Source organism: Sceloporus occidentalis, unplaced genomic scaffold (genome assembly GCF_023333645.1).
Source record: "Sceloporus occidentalis isolate IW3139 unplaced genomic scaffold, rSceOcc1.0.p SCAF_86, whole genome shotgun sequence".
Classification (NCBI taxonomy): Eukaryota; Metazoa; Chordata; class Lepidosauria; order Squamata; family Phrynosomatidae; genus Sceloporus; species Sceloporus occidentalis.
Window position 1 is genome coordinate 913,161 of NW_028317066.1, and position 24,904 is coordinate 938,064.

Below are 24,904 nucleotides of genomic sequence, written 5' to 3' on the forward strand. Positions count from 1 at the left end.
CTGGAGCCTCAGGGAGAGAAAGAGGAGCCTCTTGGTTCAACTGAGGCCTCAGATAAGGTTCCGGAACATTATTTCCCACAGTCAAAAGTAGCACAAAATGGTCGCCAGAACAGAAAATGGCCACCTCTGCCTCAGTTAGCAGTTTGAGGCCTTCAGGGAACCCAAAATGGAGGATGAAAGTGTCACAAAGTCAGAAGGGACCTCAAACAGGATTTCTGAACCTAAAGAAAGGTTTTCCTGATGGCACCCGATGGCTGTGAGAACCCAAAAAGTCTCTAAACAGGACTTCCAAACCTAAACAACACCTAAACATTTTCCTGATGCTATTGAAAGGAGGAACCCTGCTTAATTATAATCAATAGTGAGATATATTATTAACATTAAGAGTGCCCATCGTCCACAACCCAACTCAGGTCTTGACCGCTCAGGGAGGCCAGTCCAGCTGCAGGTGGCCCTCCGTCCGTCCATCCGTCCGTCCATCCGTCCGTCCGTCCGTCCTCCTTTCCTTCTGCATTCCTCCTCTTTTCTTCAGCATCAGCCCCTTTCCCAAGAAGGCTGCATCCGCACTATAGAAATAAGACACTTTGACACTGCTTTAACGCTCAGTGCTATGGAATCCTGGGATTTTACCTTTTGGACATTTAGCCTTCTCTGCCAGAGAGCTCTCATGCCACAATGAACTACAAATCCCAGGATTCCATAGGATGGAGCCAGGAGAGTTAAAGCGGTTTCAAACCAGATTATTTCTGTAGTGTAGATACAGCCTAAATCAGTTGTAAGAGGGTGGAAGCACCCAATTCTTGTTTTTAGCCTCCTAATAATATTTTCCTTTAAAAAATAAATCGTTTGTTTTAGTCTCTAATCCTTATTTTTGTTGTTCTTGTTTGTTTCTATGTTTGTGTGTTTCATTCTTGGTAATATGAGTTATTCTGGTCTGTCTCCTTCCTTCTTGCCTGAAAATCTATTAATAAGAAACCTCCCAAAGGAGCCACTCTTGGCCTTTTTGGGGGGACTAGCCTCCTCTTAGAAGCCAAAGCACAATGTTTGTGAAGAAGAAGAATAAGGCTTGTATTAAAACTATCCTCCCCATTTCTGACCCCTTTTAAAACCCATGTTCCCCAGAAGGAGCAGAGCTGTGTAATAAGAAAACTCTCTCTGAAAAGAGACACAAAAGACACACAAAGAGACACACTTCCTCACTTTTGGCCCAAGGAGCCTGGCCTCCTTCTGACTCTGGAGCCTCAGGAGAGAAAGAGAAGCCTCTGTTCAACTGAAGCCTCAAAGAAGGTTCTGGAACATTATTCCCCACAGTCACAAGCAGCACAAAATGGCCTCCAGAACACAAAATGGCTGGGTCTGCCTGAGTAGTAGATACTCTGAGGAGGTATTATAAATAACAAAATATAACTGAAATGTAAGTCACACAAGATATTAAGAGTCTTGCAGGTACAATATTTGTAAGTACACTGGTGCCTCGGGTTACGAAATTAATTCGTTCCGCCATTCCTTTCGTAACCCGAAAATTTCGTAACCCGAAAAGGCTTTCCGTTAGCACTGGGAAGCCTATAGCATTTGAATTTCGCGCCGAAATTAATTTCGTAACCCGAAAAATATTTCGTAACCCGAAACAGTTTTTGCCAATCCAACTTTTTCGTATCCCGGAAATTTCGTAACCCGGTCATTTCGTATCCCGAGGCACCAGTGTATATAATATTCAATTCACACAAACTATTAAAATAATAAATAGACCTAAGCGTCCAATTCTGAGACTAACTTCCAAGATCCGCTCTTTAACTCTCTCTCTACTGTATCTCCAACCGACACAATTCCCCCAACTGTCTCTTGGTCTCTCAGGCCTTAAATCTGCTTCTCATGGAAGCTTCCAGAAGAACCTTCATCTTGCTCTCTGATTGGTCAAGAGAGCCTTCTGTAGCAGTGATGTCATTCTGCATTTGCATAAACCTCCCTTTTCTGCCTGAAGAAGACCTCCATTGACTGGAGCCCAGTCATTACACTTGCCCAAGGCAAGGCTTGCACCTATTTCCCAATGTTGTTCTTGGGGTCTGCCTTCCAGTTGTTTCCAGGTCTTATGGTGACCTTATGGGAGTCTCTGAAGGGGTTTTCTTGGCAGGTTTCTTCAGAGTGGGTTTCCATGGCCATCCTCTGAGGCTGAGAGAGTGTAACTTATTATTATTGTTGTTGTTGTTGTTGTTGTTGTTTATTTCTATAGCGCTGTAAATGTACACAGTGCTGTACATACAAATGGTCAAGTCAATAAAAATAAACCCCGCCAATCTACAAAATATGTATAAAACAATAGGCAATAATATAAAATAGAATTGGTTAAAATAAGCAAGCAACAATTAGAAACATCAACATCAACATGAGGGACCTTTTTGCCATGCTTCTAGGAAGCGAGCAGAGGACACCTCATCTTATGGCATTATATTGACCCAGGGGTCCCACAAAACATGGCGGAAATGCCCCTCACATCCCAAGATCACGAAAAGACCCCAGACATTTTTGACCACTGTGGGTTACAGAGAAGTGCCTGATGCATGGAGCCATGGGTCATGCTTTGCCCACCACATTTTAACCTGAAAGGGAAGCCCAGGGTGGGATGGGGAGAATCTGGTGTCACTTTTAAGGCATGTATTATTTAAGCATGAGCTGTTGTACATTATTTCAAATGTGTATTTTTATTTCTTGCAACGTAGTAGGGCCCAGGGCAGTTCACCAATGCTCCCAGAAAGGGATTTCAGAGAGGACTATTTTGGGTTCTTGGTGGGAAGAAGCAGTTGTATTCCATGGGCACAAAAGGAAGGTCCCAGAAGGTCCAATGCTTCAGACAATGACTCCTCCCCAACTGAAGAGGCCCTGCTCCTAGGTCTCTGGCCTCTCAGCCTGGACAGGCATGGCTTCTTTTCCAGGGAGCTCTCCATTCGGCCTTCCTCTCTCCTCTCCCAAAATGGAGGACAAAAGGAGGTTCTGGCTACTAGGGTTGCCATGACTCTCTTCCACAAACCTCCAGACGCAAGTCTACAAAAGCATATGCTACAACTTTTTTCACTCAGTTAGTCTCAAAGGTGCTACAAGATCCCTTATGATACTGATATTCCTGAATAACATGACTTATGGTTGAATCTGCACTGCAGAATTCATGCAGTTTAAAACTGTTTTAACTGCCATGGCTCAATGCTATAGGATTCTGGGATTTGTAGTCTCTTTTCACACTAGAGCTCCCTGAGAGAGGCTACATAGCTCACAAAACTACAGATCCCAGCTCTCCATAGAATTGATCCATGGCAGTTAAAGCAGTGTTGAAATGCACGATTTCTGTAATGCAAATTAAACCTACGTCTCTGAATCCTAGCCCCTTGGAAAAGACCTTAGCAAAGGTGAGTCCCCCTTGACTTCTATGGGGCAGAGAGGGAGGGAGGGAGGGAGAAAAGCCCCAAACAGCCATGAGACTAAGAGGGATTCCTACTCTAGGGATCATATCCAGAGGTTGCCACGCTGGCCGGACCATACAGCAAACCACAATAACACCCACAATCCACAGAACAAGGATACCTTTAGTGGCCAACCAAAATGCACAAAAAAGATGGAGGAAAAAACTTTTGAAGCTCAGCTGGGTTCTTCATTGGAAAAAAGTGTTAAACAGCTAAAAGGAGAAAGGTATCACAGTTTTGTGGATTTCTGAGGTTATTGTTTGCAGTGTGGCCAAACCACCTTCTCCTGAATAGGCTTTTTAGATTTCAGGATACTATATGTTTTTTAACTTTATTGCTAAAGAAAATACCATATAGGACCAACAACAATAACACAGATACAATTAAAAGACTTGACAAATACAAATAATCACAAGCAATATAACTTGTAAAACATACTAAATTTAATCCAAACTCATACTATATCCAACCTGAGATCCCACAACAAACAAACAAAAGACTTCCCGAGTTTATGTTCTTTTGCTGTGTCTTTGTTTTCTTTTCCACCTTTCGTTCTTCTCTTGATCACTTGTTTAGTTAAACATTTTCCATTCGCTTTTTGTACCCTTCAGTCCATGTCTCTAACAATACACAAGAAAAGAACAAGAAAAGAAAAGCACGAGAGAAACCAGGAATAGATCATCTCATCCTATCAGTTGTCAGAGAATTTATCACCCCCCCTTCCCCCACCCCCCCCCTTTAACTAATCCACCTTTTTGGTTTTAGTTTTTTGATAAAAAGAGGTGCCTTTACCCATAATAGCTTAAAATTAATATTACTTAATTAAATAACATTGATGTAAGTTCCTTTAAAATTGGGATATTTTATCCATTGTATTCCCTTCAGTCTTCCATCCTTTTTTGATATATCCATCACTTTATCCCACTCTTGTGAGTTTATCTGCTTCCAATGCATCAAATAGTCTTAACAGCCATTCTTCTCCTTCAGGATCTTTCCTTTGTCTTCATTCTTTTGCTAGGGTCATCCTTGCTGTTGATAAAAGATAAAACAATACTCTGCCATGCAATTTTTCTCACTCTATTTTCGATAATATTTAATAAAAATACTTTTCAAGCAAATTTTAGATTCTCTTGCAACATTTTAAATATTATACGCTGTACTTTATGCCAATATTCTTTCATTTTTAGACAGGACCAATAGAGATGGAAAAATGTGCCTTTTTCATTTCCGCACATCCAGCACCTATCCAAACTATTCTTAGATGTTTCATGTATTTTTTCAGGTTTCAAATACCATCAAAAAAGTACTTTGCTATTATTATTAAAACAATTATTAAAAATAGGGCAGAGGCAGTTAGAGCAATTGTTGGACTAAATCAATAGGATTAATTAAATTAATAGGAGATTGCTGGAATGTTAATCTGGAAAGGCCTGCCGGAAGAGATACATCTTGTCTGCTTTTTTAAACCTTTCAAGACTTGTGAAATATTGGATCTTTTCCGGCCGGCTATTGCATAAATTGGGAGCAACAGAAGAGATGGTCCTCTGGGTAAATGCAGCCAGCCTAGTTTTTGCTGGCTGTAGTAAGTTTTTACTAGAGGATCTCAATGTGTGGGCAGATTTTATGGGAGAAGGAGATCCTATAAGAAAGCTGCACCCAAGCCCTGAAGGGCTTTAAAGGTTATAACCAACACCTTGTACTGTGCCCAGAAAGTAATAGGCAACCAGTGAAGAGACTTTAGTATAGGTTTAATATGATCACCTCTAGATCTTCCAGTGACTACTCTGGCTGCCATATTGAAGTTTTTGGATTTGGTGCAAGGGTAGCCCTTTCTAGACCGCATTACAGAAGTCAAGACGGGAAGTTACCAGCAAGTGTATCATAGTTTTCGGGTCTTCAGGTTGCAAGAAGGACACAGTTGGCATATCTACCAAAGCTAATAATAGGCACTCCTGGCCATCGCATTTATCTGATCTGACATCTGGAGCGACAGATCGAGGAGCACCCCCAAACTGTGACCCCATACAGGACTAGTTGACAAATCTCCATACCTGGATTAGGACCTCCAACAACAAGCACCTCCATCTTATCTGGATTCAGTTTCAATCTGTTTTTCCTCATCCAGCACATTATTGCCCCAAGACATTTATTCAGAGGGGAGATTCCTTCCTTAGTTGACGCTGAGGTTTTGAGGATGAAAAGGTATAGTTGGGTGTCATGACTGTACTGATAGCACTCCACTCCATGCCTCCGGATGATCTCTCCAGGCGGTTTCATGTAGATGTTAAACAGCATTGGAGACAGGATCACGCCTGAGGAATGCCAGATTTAAACTCCTTTTTAAAGGAACAACTGTCCCCAAGCATCACCATCGGGAATCTGCTTGAGAGATAGGACCAGAACCACTGCAATGCATTGCCTCTGATCCCCAATTTCCTCAGGCGATCCAGAAGGATGTCATGGTCAATGAGTTACTGGGGAAAAGTGCCTGTTCCCAGAACTGGGGGGAGGGGGATCTTTCTGGGGCGGTTGGTCTGTCTGCTGGGCCTCCTCCACAGGGCTGTTGTGAAGGTATGTATGTGGGGGCATGTGCCTACTCTATATCCTATAGGCCTCTAAGTCTAGTTCTCAGGTTGCCAGGAGGGGTGTCCCTCTTCCCAGGAGGGGATTTGGGTTCCCTCCGTTTGTGACCTCTTGGCTGTGGCCTAAATTGGACGTTTTCCCTCTCCTCAAAGCCCCCTCCCCCCAGGGGAAGCCCCCCACCGAAAAAATTTTATTTCCAATGCTATCCTCTGTGATGCTCTTTATTTAGCACAAAAATCTTCTCCCTCCAGCTTTGTTTGAGGGGAGGAGATGGGGTTGCCTTCCTTCTTATAGCCCCCCAAGAAGACTCTCCAGCCATTCCTCTGAACGAAAGAGGCTCCCCCCCACTTCCCTCCCTCAGAACAGAGTGTGAGGGCAGCAATGGATTCAGATGCGGAGACTGTGCATGCGCACATGCCCCCAAAGGCCCCCCTGAGCATCCACAGGAATCTGTAGGGCCTTGCTGCTGATTATTCTGCTGGCCGCCTTTGCAGGAAGGGAAGGAGTGTGAGGGGATTCAGTGACCTCCCCTTCCTTCCTTCCTTCCTTCCTTTGATGAGAATTGGATGAGGCTGGAATGGAGCCCAAGGTAAGGAGCTGAACTCAGGAGGCAAAGGCAGGGAAGGAGGCTCTGCATTGTGAATATAGCTCTGTCTGTCTGTGTAGATATATATATATAAGAGTGTGTGTATGTTGTGTGTTTGCTTCTTACAGCTGCAAATGGAGCTGAGGACTGAGGAAAGAAGAAAGTGTCCGTTTTGTGCAAATTAAGAACTTCTATGCATCAAAGAGTCCAGTGTGTTGAAAGAACAAAGAACTTTACTTAAAACACATAGTCATAAATTCAGTATTTAAGCCAGAACTGCCCACTCCAAAGCAAACAATACATTAAAACACCAAAGCCAAAACTCCACCCTTTACTATACTTACCCCACCTCCAGTTCCCACAGTCAATGCCCCACAGTTAACCAGCCCCCCTTTAAAGTTCCCAGAAACTAGCCCTCTTTCAGGCACTACCAGACCCCAACTTTCTACAGGCAATATCCCATACATTCCAAAAGCTATCCTTCCCATAACTATTCTAGCCAGCTGTAATAAATCCCAGACCCCCATCTACCTAACCTATACCACGACCCACTATCCCCAGCCAAATTTATAACCCAAAGGAATTACTAATAGCAATTAAAACCTAAACTTAATAAAATATAACTTTAAAACAGACATATGGACAGACAAACTGACACAAAAAAAATCACAAGGGTCATTTCTTATCATTACTGACCTGAAAATATATATTTTTGTATTCCTTCTAGACTTCTTGTTAGATCATTGTTGGGATTTGTGTGGCTTCTCTCCTGTGTGGACTCTCTGATGTGTCACTAGTTCTGACTTCTGAGAAAAACATTTCCCACAATGCTGGCATTTGTATGGCTTCTCTCCAGTGTGGATTCTCTGATGTTTCACTAGGTCTGACTTCTCAGAGAAACATTTCCCACAATGCTGGCATTTGTATGGCTTCTCTCCTGTGTGGACTCTCTGATGTGTCACTAGGTTTAACTTCAATGAAAAACATTTCCCACAATGCTGGCATTTGTATGGCTTTTCTCCTGTGTGGACTCTCTGATGTATCACAAGGCTTGACCTCTGCGGAAAACATTTCCCACAATGCTGGCATTTGTAGGGCTTTTCTCCGGTGTGGCCTCTCTGATGTGTTATTAGGTATGACTTCGTAGAAAAACATTTCCCACAATGCTGGCATTTGTATGGCTTCTCTCCTGTGTGGCCTCTCTGATGTGTTATTAGGTATGACTTCGTAGAAAAACATTTCCCACAATGCTGGCATTTGTAGGGCTTTTCTCCGGTGTGGACTCTCTGATGCCTCACTAGGTCTGACTTCATAGAAAAACCTTTCCCACAATGCTGGCATTTGTGTGGCTTCTCTACTGTGTGGACTCTCTCGTGACTCAAATGGTCTTCTAGAAAGAAGGATAATGACAGTCAAGACTGAATATCAGAGTTAAGAGTGGAGAGTGTTACCCCAAGATCCAGCCCCCGTTCACCCTTCCCAATTTGAGATTAAATTAATAAAGTTGGTGAGAGTGACCTGAGCATGATCTTGTTCCAGATACCCTTAATTCGTGGAACAATTGTATCCTTACTCATAGGAGCTAGCAAAGAAGAGATTGGAGGGGGACTGCCTTAAAGGAATAACTGGAAGCAGATAGTCAGAGAAAGGACTGTTGAAAAAATATTCTATTAAACATGTGAAGAAATACTTTGATTGACAGGTGGCATCATATCCGGTGAGACTGCCATAGAGTCCTAAGTCAGAGCCCAAGGCATGATGGGAGTTAACTGCAGAGGATGCTTCATGCTGTGTGGCACCAGGAGATGACACACAACCAATACAGTATACACCTCACAAGCGGATTGATGTGGGTTGGAGTTGGGTGTAGAAGAGATTGTGAAGTTGATGGAAGTCGGAGAGGAGAGCTTGCAAATAATTGTATTATTAGGAGCAGGTGACTTTTAAAGTTGCCAGATATTGTGCAGCTGTGATTATTTGTTGCAGAATTTTTTTGAAACAGATGCAGAAACACCCATGAAATATCTTGAAATAATTATGACCAAGAGTCAGGCTATTACATTTTTATACAACTTCCATTTTGGAATTAATATGATTGTATATGGTGTTTTCTGCACTATATTCGGTTAACTGTTATGTTTTAATGAATCATTTTAGAAGTTTGACGTGGATGAGTGGGTTGCCACTATAAACACTACAAACAAATGATGTGTAGCTTGTATTCTGCTCAAAATGTTATATAACTCAGCTTCAGAGAAACTCGATTAGGATACAACTTTCTAAGCCATCGTGCCAAAGCTACTATTTTAAATCTATATTTCTCAAAGTTATTTGGGACAATTTTTTCCTGCTGGGTTTAGGATTTCATTTTATGAATTGATGTTTACCCTTAATTGCTAGAATACAATTTATTATTGTGATCCTTTGTAATATTTGCATTTATTTTGTTTGTTTTTTAATCTGGCCATGAGCTGTAATAAATTATTCATTCAATTATTTCTATTATTTTGCAACTCAGGATAAAGAACCAAATGAAATCTACTGTGTCCGTGACTTATTTTTAAGTGTGGAAAGCGAAGAAAGAAGGAAAGATAGATAGATCCCAAAGCAAGTTGTTGACGGAAGATAAAGGGAGGTGGAATTAAAGCCGAGGCAAAGGGAAAAGAGAAGCGAACAAGGAAGAGAAAACCAATAAAGTTAAAATAGGAAGGGGTGAGAAAAGTTTATAGTAAAGTGAAGGATAGTAGAAAAAAGATAAGGAAATCTTTAGGGAAGACAGTGAATACAGGCAAAAGGAAAAGGAAGAGCAAATTTACTGGCTCTAAGACTGATCATTGATTTAAGACAGACACTCTTATATACAATAGGGGGAAATAATAACAATAAATAAATAATATTAGATAAACAGAAGTTAAATTGTAAGAAGGAACAAGATGAACACAAGGAAAACAAGAATAGATTCAAGCCAGAGAAGGCCATCAGTCGGAGCTGCTGTATCAGAACAAACTGCATTATTGGAAGAATTGAAATCTCTCTATTTAGATATGAAAGAAGACATAAAAGCATTGAAAAGAGACATGACCGTAATGAGGAAAGAAATTAAACAAGAAATTCGCCAAGAAATAAGAGCAGAGTTAAAAGACATTAAGGAGACTTGGGGGAAAGCTACAGAGGACATATCTCAGATGGAGAAAAGCATAGACAAAATTGAAGATAAAACCAATAAGATAAATAGGAAAGTTACAGATTTAGAAAAAAATTATGAGAGAGAATTGGACGATAGAGCCTTACAAGATCTGAAGCAACGAGAGAATTGTATTAAAATCAGGGGCCTAAAAGAAAAAGAGAATGAAGACTTATACGAATATTTAACACCTATACTGGCAGAATATGTAGGCGCAGATCAAGATCAATTTCAGTGGGAAATAAGCAAAATGTTCCGGATTAATTCAAAGATAGAGGAAACTTCCTCGAGACGTTGTAATTTATTTTACGAGGAAAAAGATTAGGGATGAGATTATACAATTGAATTATGAACAAAAACTTGAATTAGAAGGAGAAGAGCTAATTATATATAAAGATATCCCTTTGAGAATTTTAAAAAAACGAGTTGAATACAAACCACTTGTCTCTCTATTAAAAATCAATGGTGTTATTTATAGGTGGGACAGATTGGAGGGAGTAACATTTAAATTCAAGTCAGAGATATTTAAAATTAATTCTGTAATGAAAATGAAAGATTTCCTGAAAAAACACAAAAGAGATCTAGAAAAAAGAGACGATACTAGTAAGAAAGGGGAAGAGGTAGGAGAACCCACCCACATAACAGACTCAGAGGGTGAAGGAGAAGAAGAAAAAGACGAGGAGAAAAAAATTTACAGTGAGAATGAAGAAGAGGCAAAAGAAATGAATTAAGAAAGAGAATGGAACATAAGGTAAGAAATATATACCTATAATTTAATAAAAAGGAAAATGCATAATTTAAAAATGGTATCATGGAACGTAAGGGGCATGAACTCCCCACAAAAACGTAAGAGAGTATATCATTTCTTAATTAAACAAAAGGCAGATGTTATATGTCTCCAAGAGACACATATCAAAGGGAAAGATGTCAAATTTTTGAGTAACAAAAGGCTAGGTAAAGAATTTATATCGTCCAATGAAAAAAAGAAAAATGGGGTGGTGATTTACCTAAATGATAAATATACTGCAAAAATTATGTTGGAAGATAAGGAAGGAAGGTACATTGGTGTGGAAGCAGTATTACCAAATGGAAAATATCTGATCATAGGAATATACGCCCCATTAGATAAAAAAGAACAATTCTATAACAATTTAAATAAGGAATTAAGCAATCTCAATTATGATAAAACCATTATTATGGGAGATTGGAATGGGGTTGTTGACCCGGAAATTGATAGGAAATCGGAGAAAAAGATAAAAAGAACACAAGGAAAATTACCAAAATCATTTGAAAATCTAATTGAAGAATAAGCTTTACATGACATCTGGAGATACAAATATAAGAACTCTAGAGACTTTACATTCTTCTCTGAAAGACATAAGTCGCTTTCCAGAATCGATATGATGTACGCTTCTAGAACGATATGTAAAGATGTGGTGAAGATGAACATAGAATCTAGAACTATATCAGATCACAGTCCTGTTTCTATTGAAATGAAAACAGAACAAGCGAGTTATTCATGGAGACTTAACCGAGCATTACTCCAAAAGGAAGAGATTGTAAAAAGAGGGAGAGAAGCGTTAAAGTTATTCTTTGAAGAGAACTGGAAAGAAGATATAGACATAACAACAGTATGGGAAACCTCTAAAGCATATATGAGAGGATCTTTTATACAACAAAACAGCATAATTAAAAGAAGGAAGAGAGAGAAATTAAACTCATTGTATAAATTACTACAACAAAAAAGGAAAGAATTAAATAGTAATCCAACAAATAAGATTACAATGAAAGAAATCAGCACTCTTAAGAAGCAAATAGAGTTAGAGGAAAATGAAGAAATACAGAACAAACTAAGATACATAAAACAAATACACTTTGAACAAGCTAACAAACCAGGTAGATGGTTATCCTATAGATTGAAAAAACAAAAAGAAAGAAATATTATATCAGAAATTAAAATAAAAGAAGCTACTATAACAATGGATCGCAAGAAAATTAAAAAAGAATTTCAAGAATTCTATGCCTCCTTATATAAAGAAACCAATACACCGAAAAAAGATATTCTAGACTTTTTAAGTAAGGCAGACTTAAAAGTATTTAACTCGCAGCAAAGAAATCTATTAAATAGCCCCATAACTGTGGCAGAGATTATTGAAGTCATTAAGAGAGGGAAGAAAAGGAAATCACCAGGCCCAGATGGATATCCCATAGAATATTATCAAAAGTTCGAGGATCAGCTGATTCTTCCACTTCAGGCAACAATGAATGCCATAGGAAATCAAAAATACCCGGATACGTGGCAACAAGCAAATATCACGCTCTTACTTAAAGAAAACAGAGATCCTAAAGATGTCAGAAACTATAGACCGATATCCTTGTTAAATACGGACTACAAACTCTTTTCAGCAATACTGTCAGATAGATTGAAAAAAGTTCTTAACGAATGGATCCAAGAAGACCAAGCTGGATTCTTACCAAAAAGACATCTCAGAGATAACATACGTATCGTTTTGAATACTATTGAATATTTCGAAAGACACAACGAAAAAGAGCTAGCTTTGATCTTCATGGACCTAGAGAAAGCTTTCGATAACATCAGCTGGCAGACATTATTCACAATGTTGGAAAAAATGGAAGCTGGGGATAAATTTCAAATATGGATTCAAGAAATTTATAAGAGGCAAAAGGCAAAACTAATCATAAATAACAGTAAATCAGAAGAATTTGAGATAAAAAGAGGAACGCGCCAAGGCTGTCCCCTGTCACCTCTTTTATTTATTTTTGTGTTGGAGGCATTAAACAATAGAATCCGAGTAGAAAAGCAAATACAAGGTTTGAAAATCAAAAAAAGTGAATACAAAATGAGCCTTTTTGCAGATGATGTAGTATACATCCTTGAGAATCCTACAAATAACATTGAAACATTGACTAATATATTACAAGAATTTGAAAAAATATCTGGTCTTAAAGTGAATAAGGATAAAACTAACATGTTGACCAAAAATATGAATGAAGAGGCTATAAGATGTTTGGAAGATAGGTCTGGCTTTAAGGTAGAAAAAAAGGTGAAATATTTGGGAATAATACTGACTAACAAAAACACGGAACTATTTCATAACAACTACGAGGCGAGCTGGAAGAACATTAAAAAGGACTTGTGTAAATGGGGGAGGTTACAACTTTCTCTGTTGGGGAGAATATCAGTGGTACAGATGAATGTCTTGCCAAAAATATTGTTTTTATTTCAAACCATACCGATTTTACATGTATTTAAACCTTTGGAGAAATGGCAGAATTCAATAATGGAGTTTATATGGAATAAGAAAAAGGCTAGAATCAATAAGAAAATAATGTATGATGAAAAATCAAGAGGAGGAATGGGGGTGCCCAATTTGAAAATGTATTATTATTCTTCTGTTCTTTTATGGCTAATGGATTGGATATCTTTAGAAAATGAGCAGTTATTGACGTTAGAAGGTGCTAATTTAAGATTTGGCGTACATGGCTATTTATTTTATGATAAAGATAAAATTCATAAAGAAAGTAAACACCATGTCCTAATAAAAGCCATGTTGAAAGTATGGAGAAAGACTTTGTAACCAGCTGATTCAAAGCTGCTCGCCTCACGAAGCCTATTTTGGGAGGGAAAGTATTCCAAAAAAAAAAAATGGTTAAGAATCATAGAATCATAGAATCATAGAATCGTAGAGTTGGAAGAGACCACTAGGGCCATCCAGTCCAACCCCCTGCCATGCAGGAAATCCAATTCAAAGCATCCCTGACAGATGGCCATCCAGCCTCTGTTTAAAGACCTCCAAGGAAGGAGACTCTATCACCTTCCGAGGAAGTGCATTCCACTGTCGAACAGCCCTTACTGTCAGGAAGTTCCTCCTAATGTTCAGGTGGAATCTCTTTTCCTGTAGCTTGCATCCATTGTTCCGGGTCCTGTTCTCTGGAGCAGCAGAGAACAAGCTTGCTCCCTCCTCAATATGACATCCTTTCAAATATTTAAACAGGGCTATCATATCACCTCTTGACCTTCTTTTCTCCAGGCTAAACATCCCCAGCTCCCTAAGTCGTTCCTCATAGGGCATGGTTTCCAGACCCTTCACCATTTTTGTCGCCCTCCTTTGGACACGCTCCAGTTTCTCAATGTCCTTTCTGAATTGTGGTGCCCAGAACTGGACACAATATTCTAGGTGGGGCCTGACCAGAGCAGAATACAGTGGCACTATTACTTCTCTTGATCTAGACACTATACTTCTATTGATGCAGCCTAAAATAGCATTGGCCTTTTTAGCTGCCGCATCACACTGTTCACTCATGTTCAACTTGTGGTCTACTTGGACTCCTAGATCCCTTTCACACGTAGTTTCATTCAGCCAGGTGTCACCCATCCTATATCTGTGCATTTTATTTTTCCGCCCTAAGTGCAATACCTTACATTTCTCTGTGTTGAATTTCATTTTGTTAGCTTTGGCCCAGCTTTCTAGTCTATTCAGGTCATTTTGAATCTTGATCCTGTCCTCTGGGGTATTAGCTATTCCTCCTAATTTGGTGTCATCTGCAAATTTGATAAGTATGCTCCCAATTCTGTCATCCAGGTCATTGATAAAGATGTTGAATAGCACTGGGCCCAGGACAGAGCCCTGTGGGACCCCACTGGTCACCTCTCTCCAGGATGAAAAGGAGCCATTGTTGAGCACCCTTTGGGTTCGGCCAGTCAACCAATTACAGATCCATTTAACAGTTCCTTTGTCTAGCCCACATTTTACAAGCTTGTTTGCAAGAATGTCATGGGAAACCTTGTCAAAGGCCTTACTGAAATCAAGATATACTATATCCACAGCATTCCCTTCATCTACCAAGCTGGTAATTTTATCAAAGAAAGAGATTAGGTTTGTCTGGCATGACTTGTTTCTCTGAAACCCATGTTGACTTTTTGTGATTATGGCATTGCCTTCTAGATGTTCACAGACTCTCTGTTTAATGATCTGCTCCAGAATCTTTCCTGGTATTGATGTCAGACTAACTGGACGATAATTGTTGGGATCCTCTTTTTTCCCCTTTTTGAAGATGGGGACAACGTTTGCCCTCCTCCAGTCAGCTGGGATCTCTCCTGTTCTCCAGGAGTTTTCAAAGATTATTGCCAATGGCTCCGATATTACATTTGCCAGTTCTTTTAATACCCTTGGATGGAGTTCATCTGGTCCCGGAGGCTTAAATTCATTTAGATTAATAAGGTGTTCCTCTACTATCTCTTTACTTATTCTGTGCTGAAATTCCCCTATTCTGTCCTCTGCTCCATATGCTGACATTACTAAAGATATACAGGGCGAAATTAAGTTTAAGACACAGGAAGAACTATATGACTCAGACATAACATGCCATTGGTATCTATATAAACAACTTAAAGAAAGATGGAAAATTGATAAGTTACAACCAGGCATAATGGGGAAAAGAACAGAATGGGAGGAGATAATGAATAAGGGGAAGAAAGGGGCTATCACTAGATTCTACAAAATGACACTCCGTTGGGATACGGAAGAGGAGGTAATAAGAAATAGTATGGTCCAATGGGCACAAAATGTAGGCCATAACATAGCTTACGAAAATTGGGAGTATATTTGGACTAAGGGTCTAAAACATACGGTAAACCAAGAGTTAAAAGAGAACATTTATAAGATGACATATAGATGGCACTTGTCCCCACAAAAAATTTCTTTGATGTATAAAAAGAATAGTCCAGAATGTTGGAAATGTTTGAAAGTAACAGGTACATACTATCACATGTGGTGGACTTGTGTCGCTGCTAAACAATATTGGCTGAATATACACGAAATAATAACTAAGGAACTGAATATCCAAATATCATTTCTCCCTGAAATATACTTATTAGGTATGGTGGGGAAAAATCTGGAAAAGCAATATGGCAAGGTACTCTTCTACCTACTCACCTGTGCTAGAATTACATATGCGAGTACTGTATGTGGAAGTCAAGCCAGATCCCATCTGTGGAAAAATGGACAATGAAAGTCTTCCAAATGGCAGAGATGGACAGAATGACTTGTTGGATGAAGGAGAAAAACGAAGAATCTATAAAGGCAGAATGGGAGCCCTTTTACAAGTTTATAGAAAAGAAGTGGAAAAATGTTATAGTAATATGATATATGTATGTGATTAGGTAGAAATGTTGAAAGGTTAGGAATATAAGGAATCTAGTGAAAACATAAGTAAGTGGAAATAAGGTGAAAATGTAGATCTAAGTAACAATCTGCTTGAAACATTTGGATAAGATAGTATTTCTAAGAGAGAGTGTAAATGGAAAAAAGGGATGGATGACTGTAAAACAGGAAATTCAAATTGCTATAGTTAATTAAATTTAATTAAGATAATTGTACACCTTTTTGATGCTAATGATTACTTTGATTTAATTGAAAATAAGGGGAAAATTTACTCATTAAGACAAAAGACTAAGGTAAATAAATACGTAGAGAAAATGATAACATGTATATACAGATATAGTCAATGAAAACATCCTCTCCTTATGTGAAGGAAACACCTGAAAGGACATGTTAGATAATACAAATAGAAAATTATACATTTAAATAGAGATTCCCACAGTTGGAAGTGCAATTTATGTTAATTGTAATTTTAAAATAATGTGTGTATTTGATTTGTGTTACTTGTATGTTTGTATGTTATATGTTTGTATAATAAAAAATATATATAAAAAATAAATAAAACCCATTTGAAACTAAAGAATCTTTATTGATGAATCCAGGCAGAAACATCCATTAACACCTTTTTGCAAAGTCTGAAGTCCCAAGGAACTTGCTCAACCCCTCCCTAAGCCAGCCCCCAATTCCCAAGCTAAAGCAACACAAGCGGAGGCTGCATAGATACCAAGGTTGTGTATACTTCCCTTCCCTTCTCCCAGACAGCCTCACCTTGAAGAGCGGTCTTCCCAAGCCAGCTTCACTCCTCCTTGATAACCATTCTCCAGCTGCAACCCCATCGATCTCTCCAAACGCCCTCCTTCATCTAAAAGCCACTCGATCTGTCCTTCTAATTTCCCACTACATGCTTTCTATAACCCATCACTCTACACTACCTACTATGAACTACAACTATAACTCCTACTTTAACTCTAATAATCAAACCCTAATATTTTTAATGTTTATGACAGGACACTTATACACTGACACGCAATGGGCCAGTCCCAATCCTTCAGGTATATAGCACCAGTCTGAAGTGACAGTTCTCCGGTCTCAAACTTTCAGACAAGGAGCATCAGCCTGAGGTTGCAATGGGCCAGTCTCAGTCCTTCAGGTAAAGAGCACCATCCTGACATCACAATAGTACCGTCTCAATCCTTCATCCAAGGAGCATCAGACTGAAGTCACAATGGGCCAGTCTCAATCTCTCAGGCAACGAGAATCAGCCTGAGATTGGAATGGGCCAGTCTCAATGTTTCAGGCTAGAAGCATCAGCCTCAGGTTGCAATGGTCTCATCTCAAACCTACACGTAAGCAGCATTAGCCTAAATTCACAATGGTCCCTTCTCATTGCTGGAGGCAAGGAGCACCAGCCTGAAGTCACAATATGTCATTAATCCCTTTATTCATGCATTTATTCATTTATTTATTTAGGGATTCATGCCATAAGGGTTATAGGTTTAGGTTTAAATTAGAGTTAAGATAGATGGTATTTATGGTGGGTTAAAATAATATGCTTTGGCTGATATGCCAACTGCGCCGCTTCCTGGAGCAGGGAGACTTTGAAACAGAAGTACATGCGCTGATCACCTCTCGGCTAGACTTCTGTAACGCACTCTACATGGGGCTACCCTTGTGCCAAGTTCAGAGACTTCAATTGGTACAGAATATGGCACCCAAGTTGGTTATGGGCACTTCTAGAACTGCCCACATTGCAACGGTTCTTAAATCCCTCACTGGCTGCCCATTAGTTTCCTGACAAGATACAAGGTATTGGTTTTAACCCGTAAAGCTCTCCATGTCTTGGGTCCTGTCTACTTGAGGGAGAGCCTCCTCCCATACAATCCACCAGCAGACTCAGGTCCTCTGGGAAGAACCTGCTACAACTCAAGAAGACCAGACTTCCAGCGGTGACCCAGAGGTCCTTCTCTTCAGCCGCTCCCAGACTCTGGAACGACCTCCAAATGAGCTCCATCATATTTCCACCTTGGAAGCCTTTAGGAAGGCTATTAAGATGGATCTCTTTGGCAGGCCTTTCCAGACTAGATTAGATCTATTATTATTATTATTATTATTATTATTATTAACCTTTATTTATAAAGCGCTGTAAATTTACACAGCGCTGTACATAAAAATGCCTCCCCCTGACCCTTACCCTTGCCATCGTTACTGTTATGGAAATTGTTACTGATGTATCGTTCCTGCCCTCCCCTCTTGCCTTCAGAAAATGACCCATTTATAATTGGGAGGAGGGTTGGGGGTTTGGAATTTTAATTGTATTTCTGAAATTGTATGTTATTTTATTACTGTAATCCACTTTGATTCCTTTGAGAAAAGGTGGAATATAAAGAAATAATAATAATAACAACAACAACATCCCTTCAGGGGTATCCAAGGCCCTTTCAGAATGCTCCCAGAACCAAGGGAGGTGTTTCTGGGGCTGTGGGTCTCTCTGTTGGTCCTCCTCTGCAGGGTTGTTGTGAGGGAAAAGGTAAGTATGTGAGGGGGGTGCCCAATTTGGATCCTGTGGGCGTCTAAGCCTAGTTCCTGGGTTGCCAGGGGATTGCCAGAGCTTTGAGGTCCCTGTCTCCCTTCTCTTGGCTTTGGCTTAGATTTTGGTTCTTCTCTCTCCCCCACAGACAGAGCCCCCTCCCCCAGGACTGCAGAGAAAACTTCTCTCCCCCCCAATGTTGCTTCCAATGCTATTGAACCCTATCCTGTATGAAGCTTTCTATTTGGCACAAAACCCTTCTCCAAATGAGGCATCAGAAGGGAGGGTCTCTCCTCTGCCCCGCTTTCCAGGAGGGAGGGAGCTCCTCAAAGACCTTTTGGATCCCCCTCCCCTCCATGGTCATGCCTCTCTCCAAGGGTCCCCCCTGCCCCCTTTTATCATAATAACCCCCCAAACACCTGGGCCCCAAGGAATCCCCCGAGGAGGGGGTAGGGAAGGAAAGAGAGAGAGGAGGTCTGACAAGCCCCTTGCCTTTCTTTGGGGGAGAAGAGGGACTTCCTTCCTTCTTATAACCCCTCAAGGGCCCCCAGAAGTCCCTCCAGCCATTCCTCTGAATGAATGAGGGCTCTCCCCACTTCTCTCCCTCCCTCAGAACAGACTGTGAGGGCAGCAATGGCTTCAGGGGCTGAGACTGCATACATAGATGCCCCCAAAGGCCCCTCCTCAGCATGCGCAAGGATTGCCAGGGCCTAGATGCTGCTGCTTATTCTACTGGCGGTCTTTGCAGGAAAGGAAGGTATGTGCCAGGGATTCAGCAGCCTCCCCTTCCTTCCTTCCCTCCTTTCTTCCTTTGAGGAGACAGCAATGGAGCCCAAGGTGCAGAGCTGGACTCAGGAGGGGAAGTCAGGAAAGGAAGGCTCTGATTTGGAAATAAAGCTCTCTCTGTGTATCCTGTATGTGTGTGTGTGTGTGTGTGTGTCTGTGTCTGTGTGTGTCTGTGTGTGTGTATTTGCCTCTGCTGTTGTTATGGCTGGGAATGGAGCTGAGGACTGAGGAGAGAAGAAAGGTTCAATTTTGGGCAAATTCAGAACTTCTGTGCATCAAAGAGTCCAGTGTATTGAAATAGCAAAGAACTTTATTGAGAACACATAGAAATTCAGTGTTTAAGCCAGAACTGTACACTCCAATCCAAACAATATATTAAAACCCCAAAACCTAAAATATCACCCTCTTCCAAACCTAGCCCCCACCTCCAGTTCCCACAGTCTATGCCCCACAGGTAACAAGGCCCCTTCGCAATTCCCACAAACCAGCCCTTTCTTTGAATACCGACCTCCAACTTTCTTCAGCCAACATGCCACAAATTCCAAAAGCTATCATTCCCATAACTCATATATAACAAATCCCAGCCCCCCGCCCAGCTACCTAAACTATACCACAACCCACAATTTACAAGCCAAAGTAATTATCTACACATACTATTACCAATAAAAACCCAAACTTAACAAAATACAACCTTAAAACATAGACATATAGATAGACAAACCTTACAAGCAAAATCACAAGGGACTATTCTTAGCACAACTGGACTGAACATATATTTTTTGTATTCCTTAATGACAAAAATAACATTAGTTCACTACTGGGTTTTGTGTGGCTTCTCTCCTGTGTGGACTCTCTGATGTTTTACTAGGTCTGACCTCTGAGCAAAACATTTCCCACAATGCTGGCATTTGTGTGGCTTCTCTCCTGTGTGGACTGTCTGATGTGTCACGAGGATTGACTTCGTAGAAAAACATTTCCCACAATGCTGGCATTGGTATGGCTTCGCTCCTGTGTGGACTCTCTGATGTGCCACGAGGATTGACTTCGTAGAAAAACATTTCCCACAATGCTGGCATTTGTATGGCTTCTCTCCTGTGTGGACTCTCTGATGTGTCACGAGGATTGACTTCGTAGAAAAACATTTCCCACAATGCTGGCATTTGTATGGCTTCTCTCCTGTGTGGACTCTCTGATGGGTCACTTGGACTGACTTCGTAGAAAAACATTTCCCACAATGCTGGCATTTGTATGGCTTCGCTCCTGTGTGGACTCTCTGATGTGTCACTAGGTCTGACTTCTGAGAAAAACATTTCCCACAAGGCTGGCATTTGTATGGCTTCTCTCCTGTGTGGACTCTCTGATGTATCATTAGGATTGACCTCCGAGAAAAACATTTCACACAACGCTGGCATTTGTATGGCTTCTCTCCTGTGTGGACTCTCTGATGTTTCAATAGGTTTGCCTTCAAAGGAAAACATTTCCCACAACGCTGGCATTTGTATGGCTTCTCTCCTGTGTGGACTCTCTGATGTGTCACGAGGATTGACTTCCGAGAAAAACATTTGCCACAATGCTGGCATTTGTATGGCTTCTCTCCTGTGTGGACTCTCTGATGTGTCACTAGGTCTGACTTCTGAGAAAAACATTTCCCACAATGCTGGCATTTGTATGGCTTCTCTCCTGTGTGGACTCTCTGATGGATCACTTGGACTGACTTTGAAGAAAAACATTTCCCACAATGCTGGCATTTGTATGGCTTCTCTCCTGTGTGGACTCTCTGATGTGTCACTAGGTCTGACTTCAAACAAAAACATTTCCCACAATGCTGGCATTTGTATGGCTTCTCTCCTGTGTGGAATCTCTGATGTATGACAAGGATGGACTTGTAAGCAAAATGTTTCCCACAATGCTGGCATTTATGTGACTTCTTTCCTCTGTGGACTCTCTCATGACTCAAGTGTTCTTCTGTAAAGAAAGACAAGCACAGATGAAATTGAAAATCAGAGTTAAGAGAGGAGGGTATTACCCCATGGTTTAGCCCTCATTCATCCCTCCTTATTAGAGATAAAATTAGGAAAGTTTCTGTGAGTAACTGAAGCATGACCCTGCTGTTTATGGCCCTAAATCCATGGAACGATTGTATATTTACTTATAAGAGTCAACAAAGAAGAGATTGGAGGGGGTCTACCTTAGGGGAATCACTAGAAGGAGATTTAGGTAGCCCTCCCTTCAGCCACCATCTTGGGGGGAGAGAGGCAGGCTAGCTCCAACTGCCTGACTGTAAGAAGAAAAGCCCTCCCTTCAGCCACCATCTTGGGGGGAGAGAGGCAGGCAAGCTCCAACTGCCTGCCTGAAAGAAGAAAAGCCCTCCCTTCAGCCACCATCTTGGGGGGAGAGAGGCAGGCAAAGCTCCAACTGCCTGCCTGAAAGAAGAAAAAGCCCTCCTTCCGACTACCATCTTGAGGGGGAGAGAGGCCTGTTATGTTGTTGTTTTTTTGACTTTGTATTGTACTTCCTGTTGTACACCGCTTTGATCTAATTTGGAAAAGCGGTATATAAATAAACATTATTATTATTATTATTATTATTATTATTATTATATTCAGACAAAGGACTGTTGAAAAAATATTCCATTAAACATGTGCAAAAATACTTTGATTGACAGGTGGCATCATATCCTGTGAGACTGCCATCGAGTCCTAAGTCACAGCCCAAGGCATGATGGAAGCTAAATGCAGAGGTCCCTTCATGCTGTTTGGCACCAGGAGATGACTCACAACCAATACAGTATGCAGCTCTCATGCGGATTGGTGTGGATAGGATAGGAGTTGTATGTACAAGGGATGTTGAAGATGATGGAATTCAGAGAGGAGAGCTTGCAAATATTTGTATTATTTTGCATCTCAAGATAGAGAACCTCCAAGGATTTAGATGAAATCAACTGTGTTTGTGACTTATTTTTAAGTGTGAAAAGTGGTCAGTGCATTGCCAATATCTATATATCTGGCTATTTACTTCCATACTCTGCTATGTTATTGCTGAGCTGCATCTCAAAGTGTCACCCTCAGATTGTAGTGTACACTGGATTTTGAACACAATCGAAATTCAGAGCCAAGAAGGACTCGAGATTCTATGTGCTAATGATTTTTGTCTGAGATATTTGCACCAAGGACCCATTGCATTCAATTTGGTTTCAGACCATCCCCCCCCCCCCACCAGAAACATTCTAAAGTGATTTAAACCTTTTTGAACACTCGGTTACATGGATTTGTAACTGGTTGACTGGCTGAGCCCAATGATGGCTCCTTTTCATCCTGGAGAGAAGTGACTAGTGGGGTCCCACAGGGTTCTGTCCTGGGCCCAGTGCTATTCAAAATTTTTATCAATGACCTGGATGACAGAATTGAGGGTATACTTATTAAATTTGCAGATGACACCAAATTAGGAGGGGTAGCTAATACCCCTGAGGACTGGATCAAACTTCAGTATGACCTGAATAGACAAAGCTGGGCCAAAGCTAAAAAAAATGAATTTCAACATAGGGAAATGTAAGATACTGTACTCAGGCCGGAAAAATAAATGCACAGATATAGGATGGGTGACTCCTGGCTGAATGAAACTACATGTGAAAGGGATCTAGGAGTCCAAGTAGACCACAAGTTGAACATGAGTCAACAGTGTGATGCGGCAGGTACAAAGGCCAATGCAGTTTTTGGCTGCATCAATAGAAGTATAGTGTCTAGAACAAGGGAAGTAATAGTGCCACTCTATTCTGCTTTGGTCAGAGCCCACCTGGAATACTGTGTCCAGTTCTAGACACCACAATTCAAAAAGGACAGAACAATGGAAGCAAGGCACAGGAAAAGAGGTTCAGCCTAAACATTAGGAAGAACTTCCTAACAGTAAGAGCTATTCAACAGTGGAATATACTCCCTCAGAGCATATTAGCGTCTCATTCTGGTTATTACTATTATTCCTTCTTTGAAGGGTTTTAAAGGTCTTTGAAGGACTTTAAACAAAGGCTGGGTTGCCATCTACTGGGTATTCTTTCAATGTGTTTCCTGCATGGCAATGGCTTGAACCAGATGGTCCTTGTGGTCTATTCCAACTCTATGATTCTATGATTCTAAAGTGGAATCATAGTGCCATGATAATGTAGTATGAAAGGGACCTCAGTCTTCATAGGAAAGGCAATGAATTCAGCTTCCTTACCCACAGAGGCCACATTCTCGTAATTCTCCATCATCACATCCTTGTACATAAGTCTCTGCTTCTTCGTCAACAGTTTCCATTCGTCCTCAGTGAAATATACTGCCACATCCGCAAAGGTTACCTGCAACAGAAAATAGCCTTCATCCAGAGAATGACTAAGCAAAGGGGGAGGAAAGCACATGGTGCATCCAAATATTATTTGATCACTTTAGAATTCAGTCCAGGAAATAAACTTTAAATTCTGTCAGCAAGAAAAAAGCTACTGCCTTTGAGATCCAGTTTGTCTAGAATCTTTTCAATATAATACATAATATAATTTAGGCCATGCCTGGGATATTGCTGATGGATTAGGATACTGACTATCCCAACACTTACAGTACATTTAACCACCAAAGAATTATGGTGCATTTAGACATTTCTTGCCACATTTCTGGGGCAAACGTCATTTTTAATAATGCTTCTGGGGAGCACTCTGGGCTTGAGGGCCACTGGGCCCACCCCATATTTAGATCCAGAGATGTTCTTCCATAGCCACAAACATTTCATAGATGGGAAAAGCAAGACACATGTGGACAAGCAACCCAGAAGGCAGTAAAGATGGCCAAAGTTGTTTCTGAGGAAGAACACACAAGCTAGGAAGGGCCCAGCAGTTTGCTTTTGCTTCAGCCTCCTGGGAAGGGCCATATCCTGTCTCCTTCTTTCCTCTCCTCTCCCCACTTTTGAGTTGATGGGGTGCAGACTCCATTGCACTCAGGAACTGAAGTGAGCTGAGAAGGGGGAAGTGGGAGGAGGTGAGAGCAACCAGGACATTTTTAAAAGCCCCTGAAATAATGAGGTGACAGAGGATTAACCAGGACTGTCTCTGCCAAACTCCGACAGTATTTTATTTGCTTCCTTTCATAAATTGGCCCAGCAGTGACACAGATGAAGCTATTAGGATAGTGACTCACCAAAGAGCTGTTGTACTTCGGCAGCCTCTTTCTCTTCGAGCACAACTCCCTCCGCTTGGCCTCTGTGTCAGCCATCAGGTGGGCAGGGGGTCCTTGTGGCCCTGCACTTGGTCAATTCCAGAAAGAGAGGCCCAAAGCTGTGTCCAAGGAGGCCAAGATGAAGTTCCTGAGAGAAGGGACCAGGATTAGGAATGGCTTGGCAAGAAACACTGCAGCACCCAAAGACACAAAGAACATCATCCTGCTGGTGACATACGCAGGTGACATATGCCTCCTTTGGGCCGATGCAGAGGTGGGCATCCCCTTCCTCCCTCTGCATCAAATAAAGCCCCCTGGACCTAGCATAGATTCACTGCAGCTCCCCTACAGAAGAGATACTCCATTCCTTCTTGGAGTGGTGGGGGATTAGGGGATGGGGAATTGGAGAGGGCCCTGGTTATGT

At 41.0% G+C, this 24,904-nt stretch overlaps 1 protein-coding gene across 1 annotated transcript; it reads right to left on the minus strand.

The window, feature by feature from the left end:
- Window positions 1-7,361: 7,361 nt before the first annotated feature.
- On the minus strand, window positions 7,362-23,894 carry LOC149284967 (uncharacterized). The gene is made up of 3 exons (XM_089495902.1): window positions 23,888-23,894; window positions 20,273-21,340; window positions 7,362-7,942 (listed from the first exon to the last, which is right to left on the minus strand). Exons 1-3 carry the CDS (start codon window positions 23,892-23,894, stop codon window positions 7,362-7,364), a joined length of 1,656 nt encoding a protein of 551 aa, XP_089352028.1.
- Window positions 23,895-24,904: the final 1,010 nt, after the last annotated feature.

Excerpts from the sequence above, each read along its gene's own strand:
- LOC149284967 (XM_089495902.1), bottom strand. Across the intron at positions 7,943-20,272 it reads ATGCCAGCATTGTGGGAAAT|GTTTTTCTATGAAGTCAGAC; the intron begins GTTTTTCTACGA and ends ATTGTGGGAAAG.